The sequence below is a fragment of the Motacilla alba genome, chromosome 6, assembly GCF_015832195.1.
Source record: "Motacilla alba alba isolate MOTALB_02 chromosome 6, Motacilla_alba_V1.0_pri, whole genome shotgun sequence".
In the NCBI taxonomy this organism is placed as follows: domain Eukaryota; kingdom Metazoa; phylum Chordata; class Aves; order Passeriformes; family Motacillidae; genus Motacilla; species Motacilla alba.
Window position 1 is genome coordinate 8,597,416 of NC_052021.1, and position 17,565 is coordinate 8,614,980.

Here is a 17,565-nt window from a genome sequence, read left to right on the forward strand (position 1 = left end):
TTTCAATGTTTGTTCCAGGTAAACATTGGAATGTTGTTAGTGTGTATTAAACTAGATACATAAAAACTAAAAGATAGGCTACTTTAAAGATTATACTTAGTGGGGCCAATAAAACTGTTCAAGGTATTTTTAGAATGGACGTATGCTTAGTACAGAGAATTAAAATGAAAACAAGTTTATCTCCACTTCTTATAACCTTCGACTTCAAAAGAACTGAGTTCATGATTTTTGTTTGGGCATCTCGGATTTTCTTTGAAATTATGAATAATTAAATTGAGCTCTCAAATCAATCCTTAAATTGCCAACTTCTCTATAGTGAAGTGATCAAATTCTGCATTGTTCCATTTCACTGCAAGTCACTTTAAATGCTCTTAATTCTGTCTCAATGCAGTGATGATGTGCAGAGCAACAGGTTTCTTCATCAAATACTCTAAGCAAAATTTTAACTTTAGCAACAGAGGTAGTCCAGTAGAGATCAGCAGCAGTACTTGCATGCTTAGGTTACACTTTTCTGGGTCAAGTCCTTCACCAGCAAATATATATTGCTTTATAATTCATATAAAACTCATTTTATCTGATATCCAGGAAAAATACCATCCACTTTAAACAAAAGCCTTAACAGAAAAAGCCTCTACAAGGGGAGCTGTAAGAATTGACAGATTAAACTATGCAGAATCAGTGGAGTTGCAGCCCTTCACACCAGGACTGAACCTTTCCAAACCACAGCAGGAGACAAAGTGCAGATAGTCAGGGCTCTGTCTGCTCTTGTCCTCACCAGTGGAGCAGGATCAGCTGCTACACAGCATTTCAAAGAAGCAGGGACTTTCCTTCAGTGGCGAACAAAACCAATCAATTGACATGTGTCACAGAACACGTTGCCATGTCAACCACCTACTCTTCCTATAGTTAAAACAAATAGTGATTGAACTCCTCAGCAGGTAATGGCACTGCAGCAGCTTCTTCCATGCTTATAGTGGTCACTGCTGCCAATGTAGTGGTATCTCTGAGACTCTTATTGGATTGGGACTTACTGCCCTAAATTAGGTACCACCAAAAGTAAAAGGTAGCATTCAGTTCTAGGGAGAAGATGCTAAAGCCAGCTTTATTTCTGCCCCAGGAGGAAGGGGTTTGCTACACATCCTGCATGCCACGTGTGATGGCAACAGTTCTGTCACCCACCCAGTGCAGCATCAGGAGCCCTTCTACTGCCCTTAAAGAAACTTCTTTTGTAGGCTACCTAGCAGACTCAATAGGTAGAGCAGTACTGCTGAGATCAGTGAAACCAGTCATGCACAAAAAGCATATGCTCAAGGCTCCCAGGATTGGAGGATAAAAATACAAACAGCAAGAAAATGAAAAACAAAATAGTCAAATAATACATACACAAAGCACTAGAAGCACTGAACTCGTACAGCCTCCAAACTGATTTAATTTCCTTCAAATGACTTCCAGTAGCCTCTCTTCCTACATGCAAAGGGAAAGACAAGTAAACTAAACTGTTTTCTTAACTCCTGACATAGCACTGACTTCCCTGCAGGCTGAGTGTTTTCACTGGAGTTCTGTTCCTGTAGAGCTACTGCATGATCAAGTTTTAAAAGAAGGGAACAAACAGAATTTAAACCCATTGAAATGCAAAGACAGTCAAGCCCCTAACAATGATACACTAACAAATGATACACTGTCATGTTTATGATTTTAGTAGTAATTAATTGCTAGCTACACACATTGTATTGCAAAACATTTGGAGGCTATGTGTACTTTCTAAGAGTCTGCGATGCAGAAAAAATACATTCTATTACCAGCACTTGAAATTCCACTTTTGGTTTACCAAGCTCAGAACAATCTGCAGCACTTTCACTGAAGTCAAGTGTGGAGGATGCAGGACAAAACCCTGAAAAGCAGGCTGTGTCCCATTGCTCACAGAAGTTCTTAGTATCTTCCAGCAGTTTATTTAGGAAACATGCCCATTTTCAAAATTTTAACACTATTTCTGGCTACAAGACTCAAATTTGGATCCAAAAATCAAACTGGATTCTCATCATAATCAGTAAAACAGGTTCTTCTGTAAACAAAATTAAACCTCTGGGTATTCCTATCTACTGCTATTTCTAAACTATGCCCTCAGGACCACCTCAACTGCTCCAACCATCTGCAGTGATCTGTGTGAGTGTGACTTGACTTGTCACTGGATCCTAAAAGTCCATTTTGCCCAGAGCTGATGCTGGCTCTGCTCCAGCACTGCACATAAAGAAGTCTGTTATACAGATAGAAATAAGCTAAACATCTCCTGATTGCCAGTCCAGTGTTTCTAACTATACTTCCAACCCTTCTCCTCTCCAAACCTCCTCCAGGCAGTAAAAGCATGTCACTTAGATTGCTGATTTTTTTCATTAACTTATTTATAATTTATTTTTTCTTTCTGGATGTCCCATGTTTTCTGAATTGTTAGCACATTGTAAAGTAAACCGTGATGGTCCTTATAGTAGAAGTTATGCTTGTTTTGCTTGAAATGATTTCAAAACCACAAAATTGCATAACAAACTATTCCATTAATAGCGACAACAATGGAAACTAGTTTCTGAGCACTTGCATCTCAAAGCTGGATCCAGTGGGGCCCCATAGTTCATGATCTCTGGATGAAGTTTCTCTCCCAGCTGAGCATTTATGATTGCATATGAATTCATCTGATGTCTAACTAAGGGAGTGAAGTCAGAGGCCAGTCTTTCCTTTGTATTTACAAGGACAGTCTTTCCTTTACATTTACAATGGCTGTTTACAGAACCCCTCTTCATCACGCCATTTTCCCATATTTTTAAAAACCTAATAACCTTGAGATATTCCTCAGTTTGCCCACCATGTTTGCAATCTAACAATGAAAAGTATCAGACTGATAAAAGAGACACTCAGAGCATCTAGCACATTAGAGTTTCTTTTAAGATGCAGGCCCAGGATTTCAAAGTCTGGAGCTTTAATTTGTATGCTCAGATCCACATTGAAACTGCTACATGACTGGGCAGATTTTCAGAACAGATCAAGGGAAGATTTGGCACAACAGCACATCTGTACAACATTGGCAGATTCAGTTTAAAGTCTGAAAAGGGATTCAGAGCAGCTATGAGCAGTTGCTGTTCACCCTGCAAATCCAGAATAATCAGTCCTACTAAAAAATCTGGGTAATCCTGGATCCTTTATCCATACTCCATATTCCATTCAACAGTGAGAAGGAAATTAAAATACAAAGAAAAGGTGAAAACATGTCAAGAGCATGTTTGGAGGAAAAAATACTCCTGTTTGGACTTCCTTTGAGTATTTCCTTGCTTTACTTTTAAATCACTTTGCCATTCTGGCCTTTCCATGAGTAGCTCAAAGGGTTAACATGTTAATTAAAGAAAGGTATTCTACTCCTTAAATTATTAATTAAAATTTAAAAATGCAGCTGGTGTTTAACAGCACCTCGATCCCAACAGCAGGTTTTAGTCACTTCACCCAAATCAAACATATCATAAAGTTGGCATGAAAATCATATCGTCTGAATCAAACACATCTGGCAACTGACACATGCTTCTACCTGTAATGAAAATAACAAACTACCTATTACATATGCAGATGCACTTTAAATTGTTTGCTACGCTGATGTCTTCTACAGCTCACATTCAGAAGCTAAAAATCCTAATGAAGATTAATGATTAAGATCGAGAGGGAAGAAATTGCTTTCTTCCTTTTCCACTGCTGTTCTAAGTACTGATAATGCTGCTCTTCTGTTTTGTGCTCAGATGACAAAGAGGAGCTTTTTAATTAAATTGAGTGGGCAACAGATAAGCTTGCCTTCTCGGTGCTGGCTTATAAAGATTTTACTTGGGGTTAGTGGTACTTTGTACAATGACTGTTAGGATATCATTAAAGCCCATGAAATCCCAGTGTGGAGCAAGGTCCTACGCAACTCTTTATTAAGTTTTGATTTATCAGGAGTCCTGCATGTCAGCAGTCTCACAGCTGGGGTGGAGGGGCTGGATGAATTCAGATCCGTCAAAGGTACAATGTGATGCTGGAAAGCAACTTCACACCCTTCCCTTCCCACAGGGAGCAGAGCAGAAGCTATCACTGCTGACAGAAGGAAGAGAAGAAAACAGAGGGACTCTGAAGAGGCACCTTGATTGCTAGAGCATGTGCTGCATACTCCTGGGAAATCAAAATATAGGACTCTTCATTAATACTGAAAGCACATATAGCATTCATCAGTTATTATTGATGTCTAAAGTGCAAGCACTACATATGCATATTTCAAAGTCTGGAGGCCCACATGCCTGTTCCTCAGAGGATCCAGACTGAGCACACGGTGTACGGCGCACTTCTCATCTCATCCTGGTGTACAGGAAGGTAACCAGGAAGAGAGACTTTACCCTTTGTCCTCTCCTTCTCCACACCCTGAACACAAGTCTCTCTGAATACTGAACCTCATACTAGAAAGCACCAAAAAAAGCACATAAAAACAACTGAAACAACTGGCTGCTCATTATAATGAGATTAATTAGTTTATTGGGCAGCCTAATTATATACCTTGAAATATGAGCTTGGAAATTGCATTATTGCCATATGTAAGAAACACAGTATTTAACATCCACCCCATTCTGACTGATGGTTTTCTATTTTCTAGATAGTCATGACTATTCATAAATCAATTAAATTAAATCAGTGGCACATTCTCTCAGGCTGGTTTTAATGGTTTAGAAGGCAAACAACTTCAATGCCTGTGATTACATTTCTTGTAATCTAACAAACTTTGTCAGCTGTATCAAAGCAGCTTTTCTGAGGCAACGCCGTTCTCTCCCGCATCTCCAGATGAGTCTGGAAACACTCCTGTATTATATTATAAAGGAGCACACGTGCAGAAGAGAGAACATTGCTCAGTAAGGCAGATGAGCTCAGGAAATGGAAAGAAAACATGCAACCCTTCTCTTAGTAACACAGTACTATTCCAGTAAACTTTTTTTTCTCTCCAGAAAATATTTTGTGAAGTAAGAACTGAGAGTATAGCACTCATGGTAATAAACAATAGTATCTTACTTCCCAAGGAAAATAAGTTCCTTTCTCCTCTAAACAACCATGACCTGCATTGATTAAAAATGTTTTGCTGGGCTTTTTTTTTTTTTTGGTTTGTTTTGGGTTTGTTTATACATCATCAGGAATAGTTTCTAAATCTCTTTATAAAGATATTCCATTTTTAAAGCCTTTCTTTAAATAGCAAGTTTACAGATTTCCACTTCATGGCAAGATGGTCGATAAATATTTTAGAATGTATTGGAGCAACTTTTTTTTTTCAGTAGATGAAATATCATCCTATATATCAGTTAAGGTGTTAAGAGTGTCTGGTGTGAGAATGAATGCTCTTCTATCGTGGAGACATTTATGAAGGGAGTGGCTATTTTAGATCTGATAGATTTAAATGGAAATGTCAAAGAGAAAAGCATCCAGATTAAAAGTGTTTGCAAGATTTTGGAGTTTAATATCCTGAGGCAGAAGAAAAACCCAAACAAGATTAACAACATAAAAATACTACATTTCAAAAGACCAGACTCAACAAACATCAAGAACTAGAAAAGAAAATCTCTTGGGGTGTTGCTTTAAAGGATAAAGTATACAGAAGGGCTGGCAATTCCTGAAAGATACCATATCAAAGACAAGAATACAAACTATCTTAACAGGAGGAACTATTAAAGAAATTATAACAAGCTGCAAGAGCTTCTGCAAGAGCTCTTTCAGGACCTAGAAAACCAAAATCATTCCCTTTAAATTTCAAACAGTAGTGCAGCCATTGGACTAGCTAACCATACATACTATAAATGTATGGGAATTGTGCAAATGCACGAGATAAAAAGAATCAAGAAGCAAACATAAATCCTCATCACAGCACCAATAAATTTAGTTTGCATGATTTTTCACTGCAGAAAGCTATTTGTGTCACCCCTTGACTGAAGTTCCAGTATCCAGAGCAGAAGATGGCAAATTTACCTTTGCTGTGAGGTGGGTGAGAAAATCTAACACTGAAAAATCATGGCACAAACACGACAGAACCACTGTTCATAAGGGAATGTTGGTGCAGAATTGTGCAAGGTGAGAAGAGTTTTTTTACACGAAAAAATGAAGCAGTTCCCAAAATATTTCAAGAGATTAGCAGAGTTGGAAGCCTATGTATACCCTGTCTGAAGTGACAATAATTAAAATAACAGGCACAACTTCTCCGTCTTCTAAGTGAGAACAGTGACCTTCGATTTGATCTCATGGTTTTGCAGGAATGAACTTACTGTGATTAAGTGTTTACTAACTATTGGTAGTTTTGTGAATAGAATTTATTTGTTCTGGCTTCAGGAATGCTCTCAGAAAGACTTTCTGGCAATTTGGAAACCTATGCAGTAATATTCACTATATTTTATTATGTAACAGAACCTGCATGGCTTTTATAATAAGGCTCACTGTTACACTAATGGCTCTGACCAGTACAGATAAATTATATAAAATACACATTATTTTACAGGGGTTTTGGTTTGGTTTGTAGACAGCTGCTTCACTTCACAATGTCATTAAGATATCTGCCTGAAAACGTGGGAAAAAACTCCCACTGGCCAACCTCTTTAATGGGTCCTACACAGAATTATTTCCAAAAGAGAATACTCTATGGAGTTTTTCTTCTTCCTCCTGTTTTTGTTTTTAGAGATGATGGATTGAGCTGTTAGGAGTTGTCTGAAGCTTTAAGGCCCTTTCTGTTTGATTTGCTATAGCAATAATTATTTTGCTTTCTTAATATCCTGCTATATTAGATGCTATTATCAGTTTGTATAAGGCATTAAATCAGCTTCTTTAGAGAAAAAAATAATAGAAATCTAAGTATCCTATTGAGCAAAAATCTTCTCTTACTGTGTTATGTATTGTTTATCCCTTAGGGGTCACATAGAAAATACAACCTGACAAAATAAGTCATAGGTGCTATCCATGTAATAAAAAGAAACCTCATCCTACAAAAAGGAAGGTGTAAGTCAGGGGCCAGTGGGATTGAATGCATGCAGAACTCATACAGCTCCTCGACAGCAGGGGAATAACCTATATTAATGTGAGACAATCTGACCCAAAAGGTGACTCTGTCCAAGACAAGGAGGACCAAATATCAGATTTGAACAAATCCTTGTACATTTTGATGGGCTGTCCTGAGGGCTGCTATTCTTGCTAGATTTTTCTCCTTTCAAAGCAAGAGAAAAAAAATAATAAAGATTTTATTACCTGCACAGATGGTAGATTTTGCTAATGTTATATCCAAACCATTTTCTTCTCTAAACTGTGCATGCATCTGAATTTTAATGCCTCAACCCACCTCAGTCACAGAACTTCCCAGTAACCAGAACAAATGAAGAGATGCTATGATACAGGTCTCTCAAAAGTCAAGTTGGAGAGGTGTGGAATCACAAATCTCTTGGTTTGCCATTGATCTTCAATCTACAGCACATTTTTTAATGGCAAATGAAGAGATGGAATACAAGCTTGATTTTCAGCTGTGCATTCTCATTTTTCTCAGAAAAATGTCCCTGGGAAATATTTGCACTTAGATGCTTGCCTGCTTGTTCAATTAGAGGAGTAATTAGGATCCATTTTAAACCATGCTTGAATGGCATATGCCAACACTCAGAAAGCTTTTCAAAAGGCTCCAGACTCTGTGGCTTTCCAGGCAGCACCCACTGGGCAGCACCATCAATAGGAGTGAAATGAAAAGACAAACAATGGGAGTTGGAGCACTGGCAGCAGCCCAGTGCCTTGTCCTGAGCAGAGCCTGAAGGCAAATGCTGGCAAGCTCTGCCCCTGAGCACTGCTGCCCTGCTGCACTGAGCTTTTCCCAGGAAATGTCACCCCTGTGCTCCAGAAAGGGAATGTTCTGGAAAGGGAAAAAAAAAAGTTTTGAGTTCTTGCATCTTTCTTATACTCTTTTTTAGCCTTTGTTTTTATGGAAGGACTTAATCTAGTTATTTTATGATTGAAGCTTTTGCTCACAGGCCTTTTAATGATAATCACAATAATTATTTTTTATCATGCTCATTCATACATGCCTCCTGCCAACATGCCTGGGGTGCTGCACAGACATTGCAAAACACAGTACAAATTAAACATAACAAAAGAAAATCCAATGACATATTTAAAAAGACACATCTGATATTAACAAGAGAAAGGCTGTTTTCAAACATGAGGAATTCCAAGACAAAATTGCTGTGAATACAGAGGGATTCTGGTGAGGTTCTTGCCACCAACCCTATCAAATCCACTTAACTCCAGCAGATGAAATATTTGTTCATTTCCCTCTGGCTGGCATCTTCCAAGAACTTTTCTCATTTTATTATAAAATATTTTGAGATTGCTTCTGCTTTGTATGCAACCCAGAAAATATATCTTTTTTTGATACCTGCAATGCTACTATAATACGGTCATTTATGGCCATCATCTTTAAAACAACTAAACTGACAATATGCCCTTTAAGAAAATATCACTACTGTGTTATACAGAAAGAAAAACAAGACAGAGAGGAGTCTAAGCTTGCCAAGATCAAACAGAGCTTGTGGTAGAAAAAGAATTTGCACAGAAGTCTTCCAAGTACCGCCCTATCAAACCAACTAAGCTGCTCTGAATCTTCAGCTGTCACCAAAACACAAGAAATAGAGGGATTAAAATACATATAAGTAAATCTGAAATAATGAAACAACAGCTGAGCTCTTAAAGCAGATAAATTATGCATTTGTATGCAATTCATGAATGCATGTAGTACACATGCCTCTCAAGGCATCCATAGCATGAAAAATTAAAGGATCAATTTGATAAAAAGTTTAAACTCTTTTGAATTTGAAAATAGAATACCTTTTTCATGTCCTATTTTTCTTGCATGATTCTTAGCCTCTTGTCAGACAAGCTCTCCTAAACCTGAGTTTCAGAATATCTGTGCAGCTATTGAACTGCATGTAGTCTGCTTGTTAACAAGAAATGAAGCTGGAATGTAAGTCACTGCTAATTAAACTCATAATTACAAATGGAAGGTCAGACAGCAGACCCAAGAGCTGTTTGAAAATGTAATAAGACAAAAGAAAGAACAAACTCGCATGTAATAATTCTGCCTTACTTGACAGACTGATCCATTAGAAGATTCCTCAGCTGCACACAGTACTGAAGGCAAATATTAGAATAGTAAATGCAAATCATTTGGGTTTAAACCTAAACGAGTTTGTTGAGGATTAGCACAGGTCCTAAACATTACCTAGATTTCTTATCAAAAACAAAAATTGAGAATTGGTCATTTACAAAGTTAGAGCATGGATCACAGCTTCCTAACCTGAGCTCCAAAGCAGTTGCCTTCTCTTTTTCATACTGAACTGGATAGCATCTCTCTCGTCTGCCCATAAGGGGTCAGGAAATCTGCTTGATGTGTCACTGCCCTGCCTGTGGATGTCCATACACACAGAAATCCTGAGATAACCACGACATTGCCTTTGTTCCCTGTCTGGGAGGTTGGGCACAGAGGAGAAGTGCAGGACGTAATTTGGACAAAGGGATTAAGAAGCAGCATTAAAAATCAACAGGGAGCAGAAGCACCCACCACTAGCAAGTGAAAAATTGAGCCAAGGAAGGTACACCATATTTCTTTTCAGCTTTGATCTCCTGAGGGGATAGAGGTTGTCATGTGGGTCTCAAACTCCACGTTTGGACCCACCCCACCACCACATGACACCAAGATGAATCATGGGCACACAGGACACATGAGGAGCAAGGAAGCACGTGCAGTCACACCAGACCAGAAAACCAGTGCCTCTTCTTGTTAGCACACTTGAGATGAAGCCCTTGACGTTTTAAAAAAAACCCAAGGAGAAGAATAGTTTTTCTTTCCAAGTTAAGCACATCTCTTACTTGGGATCTAGACACCTAAACAAAAAATCCTGTTCAGGATTTACAAAGTAACTGTCAGGAAACAAATACAGGTGGCAGATCAAAGCTGCTTTCTGCCATTCCTCCTACACTGGGTATTTCACCTTTCTATGAGCCACAGGAAGCCTCTGAAACTCACAGCAGGGTGGAATAGCCTTGTGAGACTTGCCGATGCCAGATATAAAAACCAAAAAACAGTATTCCCTTATCAGCAGGCTTTCATCTAACACGATAATTCTAAAAATCTGCCTTCCAACAGTTCAACTTAGCTTCAGTGAACGTCTCACCAAGACCCTTCTAATAAACATTGTTTATGATTTCTATGACACTCTTGTTTTGCAGTGAAATTGTGGAGGCAGTTATCACTGGGTTGATTGACACCTAGTTATTCAATCAAACATACTTCCATTTCAGTAGTCACAGACCACACATGCCAAATTTGATACTGAAACAATTTCTATTAGGCATTTTAGAGAGGGCTTGGGAAGAAAATCAGTCTTGTAATGAAAATCTTAACTATGCTGCAGCTACTGCAGCATCATAATACTTATTTCTCTCCTGCTGGCAATTTGGAGGCAGCAGCACAGAACACCAGAGGACTTCTCTATGGAGGGAGAGATAACAGCAGACATTTACTGAAAGGATGGGGGTTGTTTTCTCCTAACAATGGAAGTGTACACAGATAGATTTGGTAGTTCTCAGCTGGTGAGCAAATATTCAGCTCTAGCTCATTGTGGTTCTTTGGGTGGGAAAAATTGATTTCACATAAGTATTCCTTTCTGGCTTCATGAAAGACAGAATGAAGGCAAGCTGAGTGGCAGAGTTAGGTAAAAACATTCACTGCACATCATATGATGTGAAGCCAGTTAGAATGGGGAGCTGAGGTACAAGGCCACGATTAATTCATGAAAGGCAGTAATTTACTTTCTCAGAAAAAAAAAATACTTGTTTTAAATCTGACATATTATTTTATAAGCTGGTTTGCCTAAAGAGTGAGGACATGAAAATCATAGCTCAGAGATGGATGAAGGTTCAACACGAGTTTCCAGAGAAACTATTTCTTTACCCCACCTCCTCTCGCCAAGGCACTTCAGGAATGATTTGGGAACCTAAACCACAGCATCCAGGACCACTTTTGACATCAGGCAATATGAACGATCCACACTGTGGCTGACAACACCCACTAGAGATCCCTGCCCCTACAGCCAAGTAGGTGGAACACAGGCAGTGAAACTTCTGGCAACTTAAATTTCTTTCGGCATTTACATTCTGGCACCTGAATTGCTCTGCTGATGTTTTCTTATTTGTACATTCTCAGCTTGTGTCAGGGGATGTGATAAAGGGACCTGGGAAGTGGCAGCTACCATTAGGTATAGAAAGGCATTTAATTACTATTCTCCAGCTGCCATCTCTAGCAGTAGAGGGGTGCCTGAGTTCAATACTTGTGAAACTATTCTGAGCAGGTCCTTTACCCAAATAACTTATCTCCTCAAGATTCTTAGCAATGTCCTTTCATTTTAATAAGAAGGGGATTTAAAATCCCTTGTAAATTTTGTAACAGCTCATACTCAAAGGCACCCTCTAAAATCCATAGTTCTGCTCTTAAACCTCTTTTTTTTGGACATTCCTCATGTAATTACACTGCAACTTTTGTCCTCCTCTGAACTTTGCTGAGTTTTGGAAAGTACTGATTAGACCAAACAGAAAGTTTCTTCTGCAGTGAAAGAAGTAGAACCTTCAGAAATTTTTAAGAATATCATTAGTCAAGCTTTCTGGATAGCTATTTGTTTCTTGCTTTTCAAAAGCAATTTATTCAGTGAGCTTAACCTTATTTCCAGTACATCCAAACATTCATACATGGATAGTTTTATTCTACATAGTTTCTCATGTTATTTCCAGAAATTACTTGGAGTACTTATTTGTGTTACTGTTAAGACCCTTTTATTATGGCCAAACTAACAGAAGGTGAATTTAAAACCAAAGCCTGTTAAGCTTTTGGCCTGGTATAATGATGATGATGATGATGATCTATCCACACAAAGCATTGCATTATCTGCAAATGAACATTGGCAAGCTAAAAATTGGAAATTCTGTTGAACTCATGTTTAGAAGAAATGGACTTAAGTCCTTCTGTGCAGAAACCACAAAGTGCCAGCCTCACCTCAGTGACAATTCTTCTGTCTCAGGAAGAGAACACCAACATTCAGTGCCAGTCTTCCCAGTGCAATCCCAAATAAGAGCAGCAGCTTAACTGCGCTACCCTCTAACACCTGAAATCCTTGGCTCAGCACATTCTAGAAAAAGAGCCTGTGCTGCACTGCTACTGCTCCACTCCATCACTACCACATCAAACATGAGATATCAGGCTCTAACCTTGTCAGTACTGAGTGTGAAATTTCAATGGCCCTCCCAGTACTCCACACCAGCGTGAAGGTGGAATTTTTTTTCCACATTTTGTTGTTAAAAAAACGAAAAGCTTTGGCCTTTAAATTTGCAGAAAAAAACCCCCCAAAAAACCCCGAACAAGTTATACACACACACAAATTGCAACCAAACAACCAGCAAGACATGAGAGACCTCTCTTCTGAAAAAATACAGAACTAAAGTGCCATTGTCCCCTCCATCAGAACTGCTTGAGGGCTGTTGGAGTGAAGGTGAAGAGGGGGAGAGGAGAGAAAAACAGCCACTGCAAATAAGCAGAGTTTTTTATTAGAGAGTTATCTCCTTCTTGCAAGAATGAGCACTGAAATGGATAATACCTTCCTGTGAAATCCAGGTTTCCAGCTTCATGTTAAGAAGAGGCTCTTACCTTATGGGATTATCCATCCTCGATACTGTGAGAAATGCTGCTAAATTCGCTGTGTAGGAAGAGCACACAATAAGGGTGAAGAGCCACCAGCTTCCCATTACAATGCGCATCGCCACAGAATTGACAGTGGATTCACCCCCTACAAATAAACAGAGAAATGGAGGGTCTCTCAGCAGCTTCCATTTACAATCACCTTCTGTGTGCCCATATATGTTAAACTTTGTTAGGTTCCTCTCTGCTTCCCCTACAGTCTGCCCTTCCACTGTGGGAAACACACTGCTTCTGTTAAGGCTGATAATTCACAAGTATTTTTTCCAGTCTACCTCTTGCCCTAGACAGTGTTCTAGAAAATAATCTTTCAAAATATTTCCCTTGAGAATTATTGAGGATCAAATCTAAAGAACATGAAAAATGTTCTAAAAAAACTTGAATGGTGAAGCACAACTAATATGCAGGAATTAAATCATTGTTCAGATTATAGTAATATTCTATTTTCAATTACCCTTTCAGAATTGGAAAAAAAGCTCCACAGAACTGCCTAATGGTTTATGTGCTATCTTTGCTGTATTTAAATCTGCAAAGACTGAAGCATTAGTGTCATTACTTGTTACCCTTTACAGGATTTCAAATCATGTGAAGGTTTCTTTCCAGCAGTCTTCAAGCACAGTTATGCTTGAGTATATCATTGGAGAATAAACCTTACCATAGAGCTGGTTCTACTAACTTCAGCATATGTTTGTGCTGATTATATTTTACTGCACTTAAACCCATCAAGGCTGCCACCTTAATGAGATGAGGGGCCAAGTTTCATAGCAATGGATGGATTTTCCAGCTGAAGCTTTAAGAGCTTGCAGTCACAATGAAAAAAAGGTAGAAAAAAGTTAACAACTTTACCCCTATGTCAGCATTCAATAAAACCTGCCTTCCAAGAGTACAACTAACATTCTAGATATGGCACAAAAACTGTGTGAGCAGATTTTGTAAACAATTAGTTACAAAAATTGCTTTGCTAATGGCAGCAGTCCTACTGAATTCAGTAGGATTTGTCCTATGCCTAGAGATTCCTGAGTGTAAAGTTAGTTACATACTCAGTTCAAACAACCAAGAGACAAACTATTGCATGAGTTCAAAAACATATGTATTTCTCAGTCACGTATTTTTTCATCAAAATGCACATTTTGCATCAAAATGCACTTCACCGCACCGGTGGATACATGAGGTTGCACGAGCTGACACATTTCTTTTTCTATTTATACATTAAACAATTAAAAAGGTGCTAGTTTCAGAGCTGAAGCAGTGCTGCAATTCTGCACCAACCAGCTCTGTAGTCTATTTCCAGTGCAACAATTTTCCCAAAGAGTAAAACTGCTAGTGCTTTTTCTGGACTTACTGAGACAGAAAAGGCATAAAAAAAGACATAAAGGCCCAAACTTGCCTACCTTTCCCACTTTTGCCAGGCTAATAAAACATAATACCTGCCCATACAGGCCTTCTGTTGCACCTTTAGCCCATTGTGGGCAGGACTGAGCGGTGCTGCCCGCTCTCCCCACGCAGAGCTGCCTGTGGGCTGGTGGCCAGTACCTTGCTGCACGAAGGCTCCGTACACGACCCAGATGGCACTGTGCAGGGTGGAGGACACCGAGGGGCTGGGCTGCGCCGCGCTCTGCGCCCGCACCGCCTGGATGCGGTTCAGCACAAAGATCAGCACCCCCACGATCGGGATGGCCGCGGCGATGCAGGCCCACACCGCGAAGTCGAAAGGAGCGAAGAGAGAAAAGATGTTGATCTTCTCCTCGGGCTTTTTGATTAAGATCCCCACGGAATAGTCCATGTAGCGCTTGCTGAAGTCCACCACGCTCTCCCGCTCGGGCGTTATGGTGATGGCTGAGATGGCCAGGTCTGCTCTCTGCAAGACAAATGCAGCATGTCACATCGCTCCCGGCCACCAGGAGTTTGGCCTGCAGGAGCCTTAAGGAGTAGCTTTTTAAGAACCAAGTGACTCCATGCCTTTCCTTCCATAATTGAAAACATTTAGATGCATTTATATAAATTCTCTAAAAATAAAACCAGAATCACTTTCACCATTTAAGCATTAGTTAATTGCACTGTCCAAAGAAGGATAATGAAACCTGTCAAGGTTCTCTTGAACAGGAAGCATGACTCTGACTCCTCTCTGGAAGAAAGGTAGCTTATTTAACCTTTATCCCTCACTTGTTTTCCAAAGAAGGCCTAAAACTCCAATTCATATTAACCCAGAGCACTGTAAGCAATAAAGAAAGAAACACCATTTATTTAGGTTGTGTATTTGTTAGCAGGGTGGGAAGAGCTAATGTTTGTTTTTCTCCCTGTAGAATTGCCAACTTTCCATATTCATGAAGAGATTTCGTAGGACAACTGGGGAGAAGATTTTGTTTGTTTTTTAAAATGAATAAAGTGATGGAAAAAGCTTGTAACAGAAAGAATGTATAAAGGCAACTTTGTTCCTTAAACTGCTTTGGCTTCAATATTTAAAACAAGTAGGTTTTGCAGGTAGGTAATCCTTAAAGAGTATGCACACTTGATGAAGGGTAAGATAGGAGTTAATAAATAGGATTCCCAAAGCTTTTGAAGAGCTTCAATTAGATTTTCAATATTTTCTGTCTTAATAAAAAGAGGCCTCTTCAAAACAAACCGGAATATACATTCAGTTTCCTATCTCTAATTGTGTTGGGAATGTAAAGCAAATATTAGACGAGGGAGGTTTGCTTTGAAACCCTTTGGAGTCTGTGGAACAAATGGTAGCAGAAATACCATTTAAAAATAGCATAATAGATATTTTATTGCTTCAAAGAAAGCAATTTCCAAAGAAATTTAACAGGAGTTCTTACCTTCTTTTTAAATCCATTAAATTCAAACAGTTTATGTCAATGTAAAATAAGTTAAAAATTCTTTATTCTCCCTAGCACCAACCAAGAACATCCCATTATCACACACATGTTTGCAATGGTTTTAATTGCTTCTATTTCTTCCTAAACATCTCCTTACAGATACTGAGCCACCTATTTACAAGATAATGAGAACGCTTTCACTTTCAGTAATAACCTCCACTGAATAAGAGTAACCTTTTCTACAAAAAGCAGCAACATGGAATATTAATTCCTTTGACTCTTCTTCTTGATTAACGCTTGTCCCACATGAGGTTGCAAGAACATGAACAAAATACACTCATTTCATTCTCTGGGAGATTCCAACCTACAAACTCTACCCATTTACTTAAATGTATTTCAATTAACTTACTCCTAGATTTGCAATATTGTAATTAAGAAATTTGGTCCTGTCAGTTTTAAATGAATGAATAAGCTTGAGACCGGTTTAAATTCTGATCCCCTGTTACTGGGGCTACTTCTCCTGTATGGGAGTCACACTCATTGTCATTACTCATTGGTCTTTATTAAACATATCGTCACAAAATGACAGAAAGTCCCATCTAAAAACAACTTTCAAAGACAAAATGACAAAAAATAAAACACTAGTAGTTAATATTTTAAGGAGAATACCTTACTTTTTCCTCTATTTTCTATAGTCATTCCCTCACACACACAAACATGACCTCTATTCTTATAGCAATGCAAACACATAGATTTACACCAACATAATTTATGTTGAGAGCAGCTGGAAGCAAATAAAACAAGAGACTCTCTAGTTCCTATCCTGCATACAGTCTTAAATTGTAGTTTCCATCACACTCAAACCATCCATAGCTCAGAAGCATTCTGCACTGGTGCCTTCATCCTAATTAATTCTCCTGCAATTTTTTTAAATGCAGCTTCTTCTCTGTGTACCTTGTTAATGAGTTCTCCAATCATGCCATTCCAGGAGCTGTTTTGGAGCTGCTGTCCATACTTGCCATCAGGAGCTTGATATATCTCGTACTTGAAGCCCAGATTCTTGGCCAGTGCATCCAGGACATCAATGGAAAATCCTTTATATCGTTTTGGCTGCCCAAGGATATTCTCTGCCACCATCACAAAAGGTTCTTCCTGAGAACAAAACACTATCTTAACTGATACTTGAAACAAGATTTTTAGTTTACTTCTCTGAGCAAAAGGGTTTTTTTCTGAGTTAATTCTGGACAACTTGGCACAGATTTTGAGACACCTGTAACTTTCTGAGGCAAAAACATGGGATATTGGTGAAGCTTCCTAACCAGACACCACTGCCTCAGCACTGAATCCTCTCCATAGCCTTGGTTTTTCCATAGCTCTTGAGAAGAAGCAGAGACTCCAGAAGAAATTTAACCCCAGATTTAGAAAGCCATCTTTTACATACAAGGCCTCATCTTTTATCCAGGACACATACTAAAACACGAGCTTACACCACTGCAACTTTGTGAACATTTAAAATTTTGAAAATTCAAATAATAACTTTCACATATACTGGTTTCTGGAGTATTATAATATAAGAAGTCTGTTTAGGAACAAAGGAAGTGCAGCATTTTGTGGTATGGTTTCTGCTGGGGATGGGCATCCTGCTCTTCTGCAGATCCCAGGGATTTTGGTAGCACAGCCACTCCAGCTGGCTGCCTTGGTAGCCTGGTACTGTCACAGAAGGGATCTGCTCACCTCTCACACCAACTACAGCATAAATTGAGGAAAGCCAATTGGGGGCCAGAGGGAGTGCCTTCATGTACATATGTACTCTTAGGTACTGCCTATTTCTACCACAATTCAGAACAAGAGAATTGAAAACAACAAAAAAAGACATCATATGCTGCCATCTGTAGACTACAATACCTTAGCCAGGAATGCATTCAAGCCCTAATTTGCCCC

General features: G+C 38.9%; 1 protein-coding gene across 5 annotated transcripts in view; it reads right to left on the reverse strand.

Annotated features, from left to right (window-relative positions):
• Positions 1 to 17,565, reverse strand: part of GRID1 (glutamate ionotropic receptor delta type subunit 1) — a 486,075-nt gene that overhangs the window by 36,700 nt on the left and 431,810 nt on the right. For all 5 annotated transcript variants that reach the window (XM_038140277.1, XM_038140278.1, XM_038140279.1 and 2 more), the window contains exons 10-12: positions 16,579 to 16,776; positions 14,339 to 14,663; positions 12,758 to 12,896 (exon numbers count right to left, since the gene is read on the reverse strand). In XM_038140277.1, the coding sequence (XP_037996205.1) occupies positions 12,758 to 12,896; positions 14,339 to 14,663; positions 16,579 to 16,776 (662 nt within the window). The remainder of the gene's footprint in view (positions 1 to 12,757; positions 12,897 to 14,338; positions 14,664 to 16,578; positions 16,777 to 17,565) is intronic.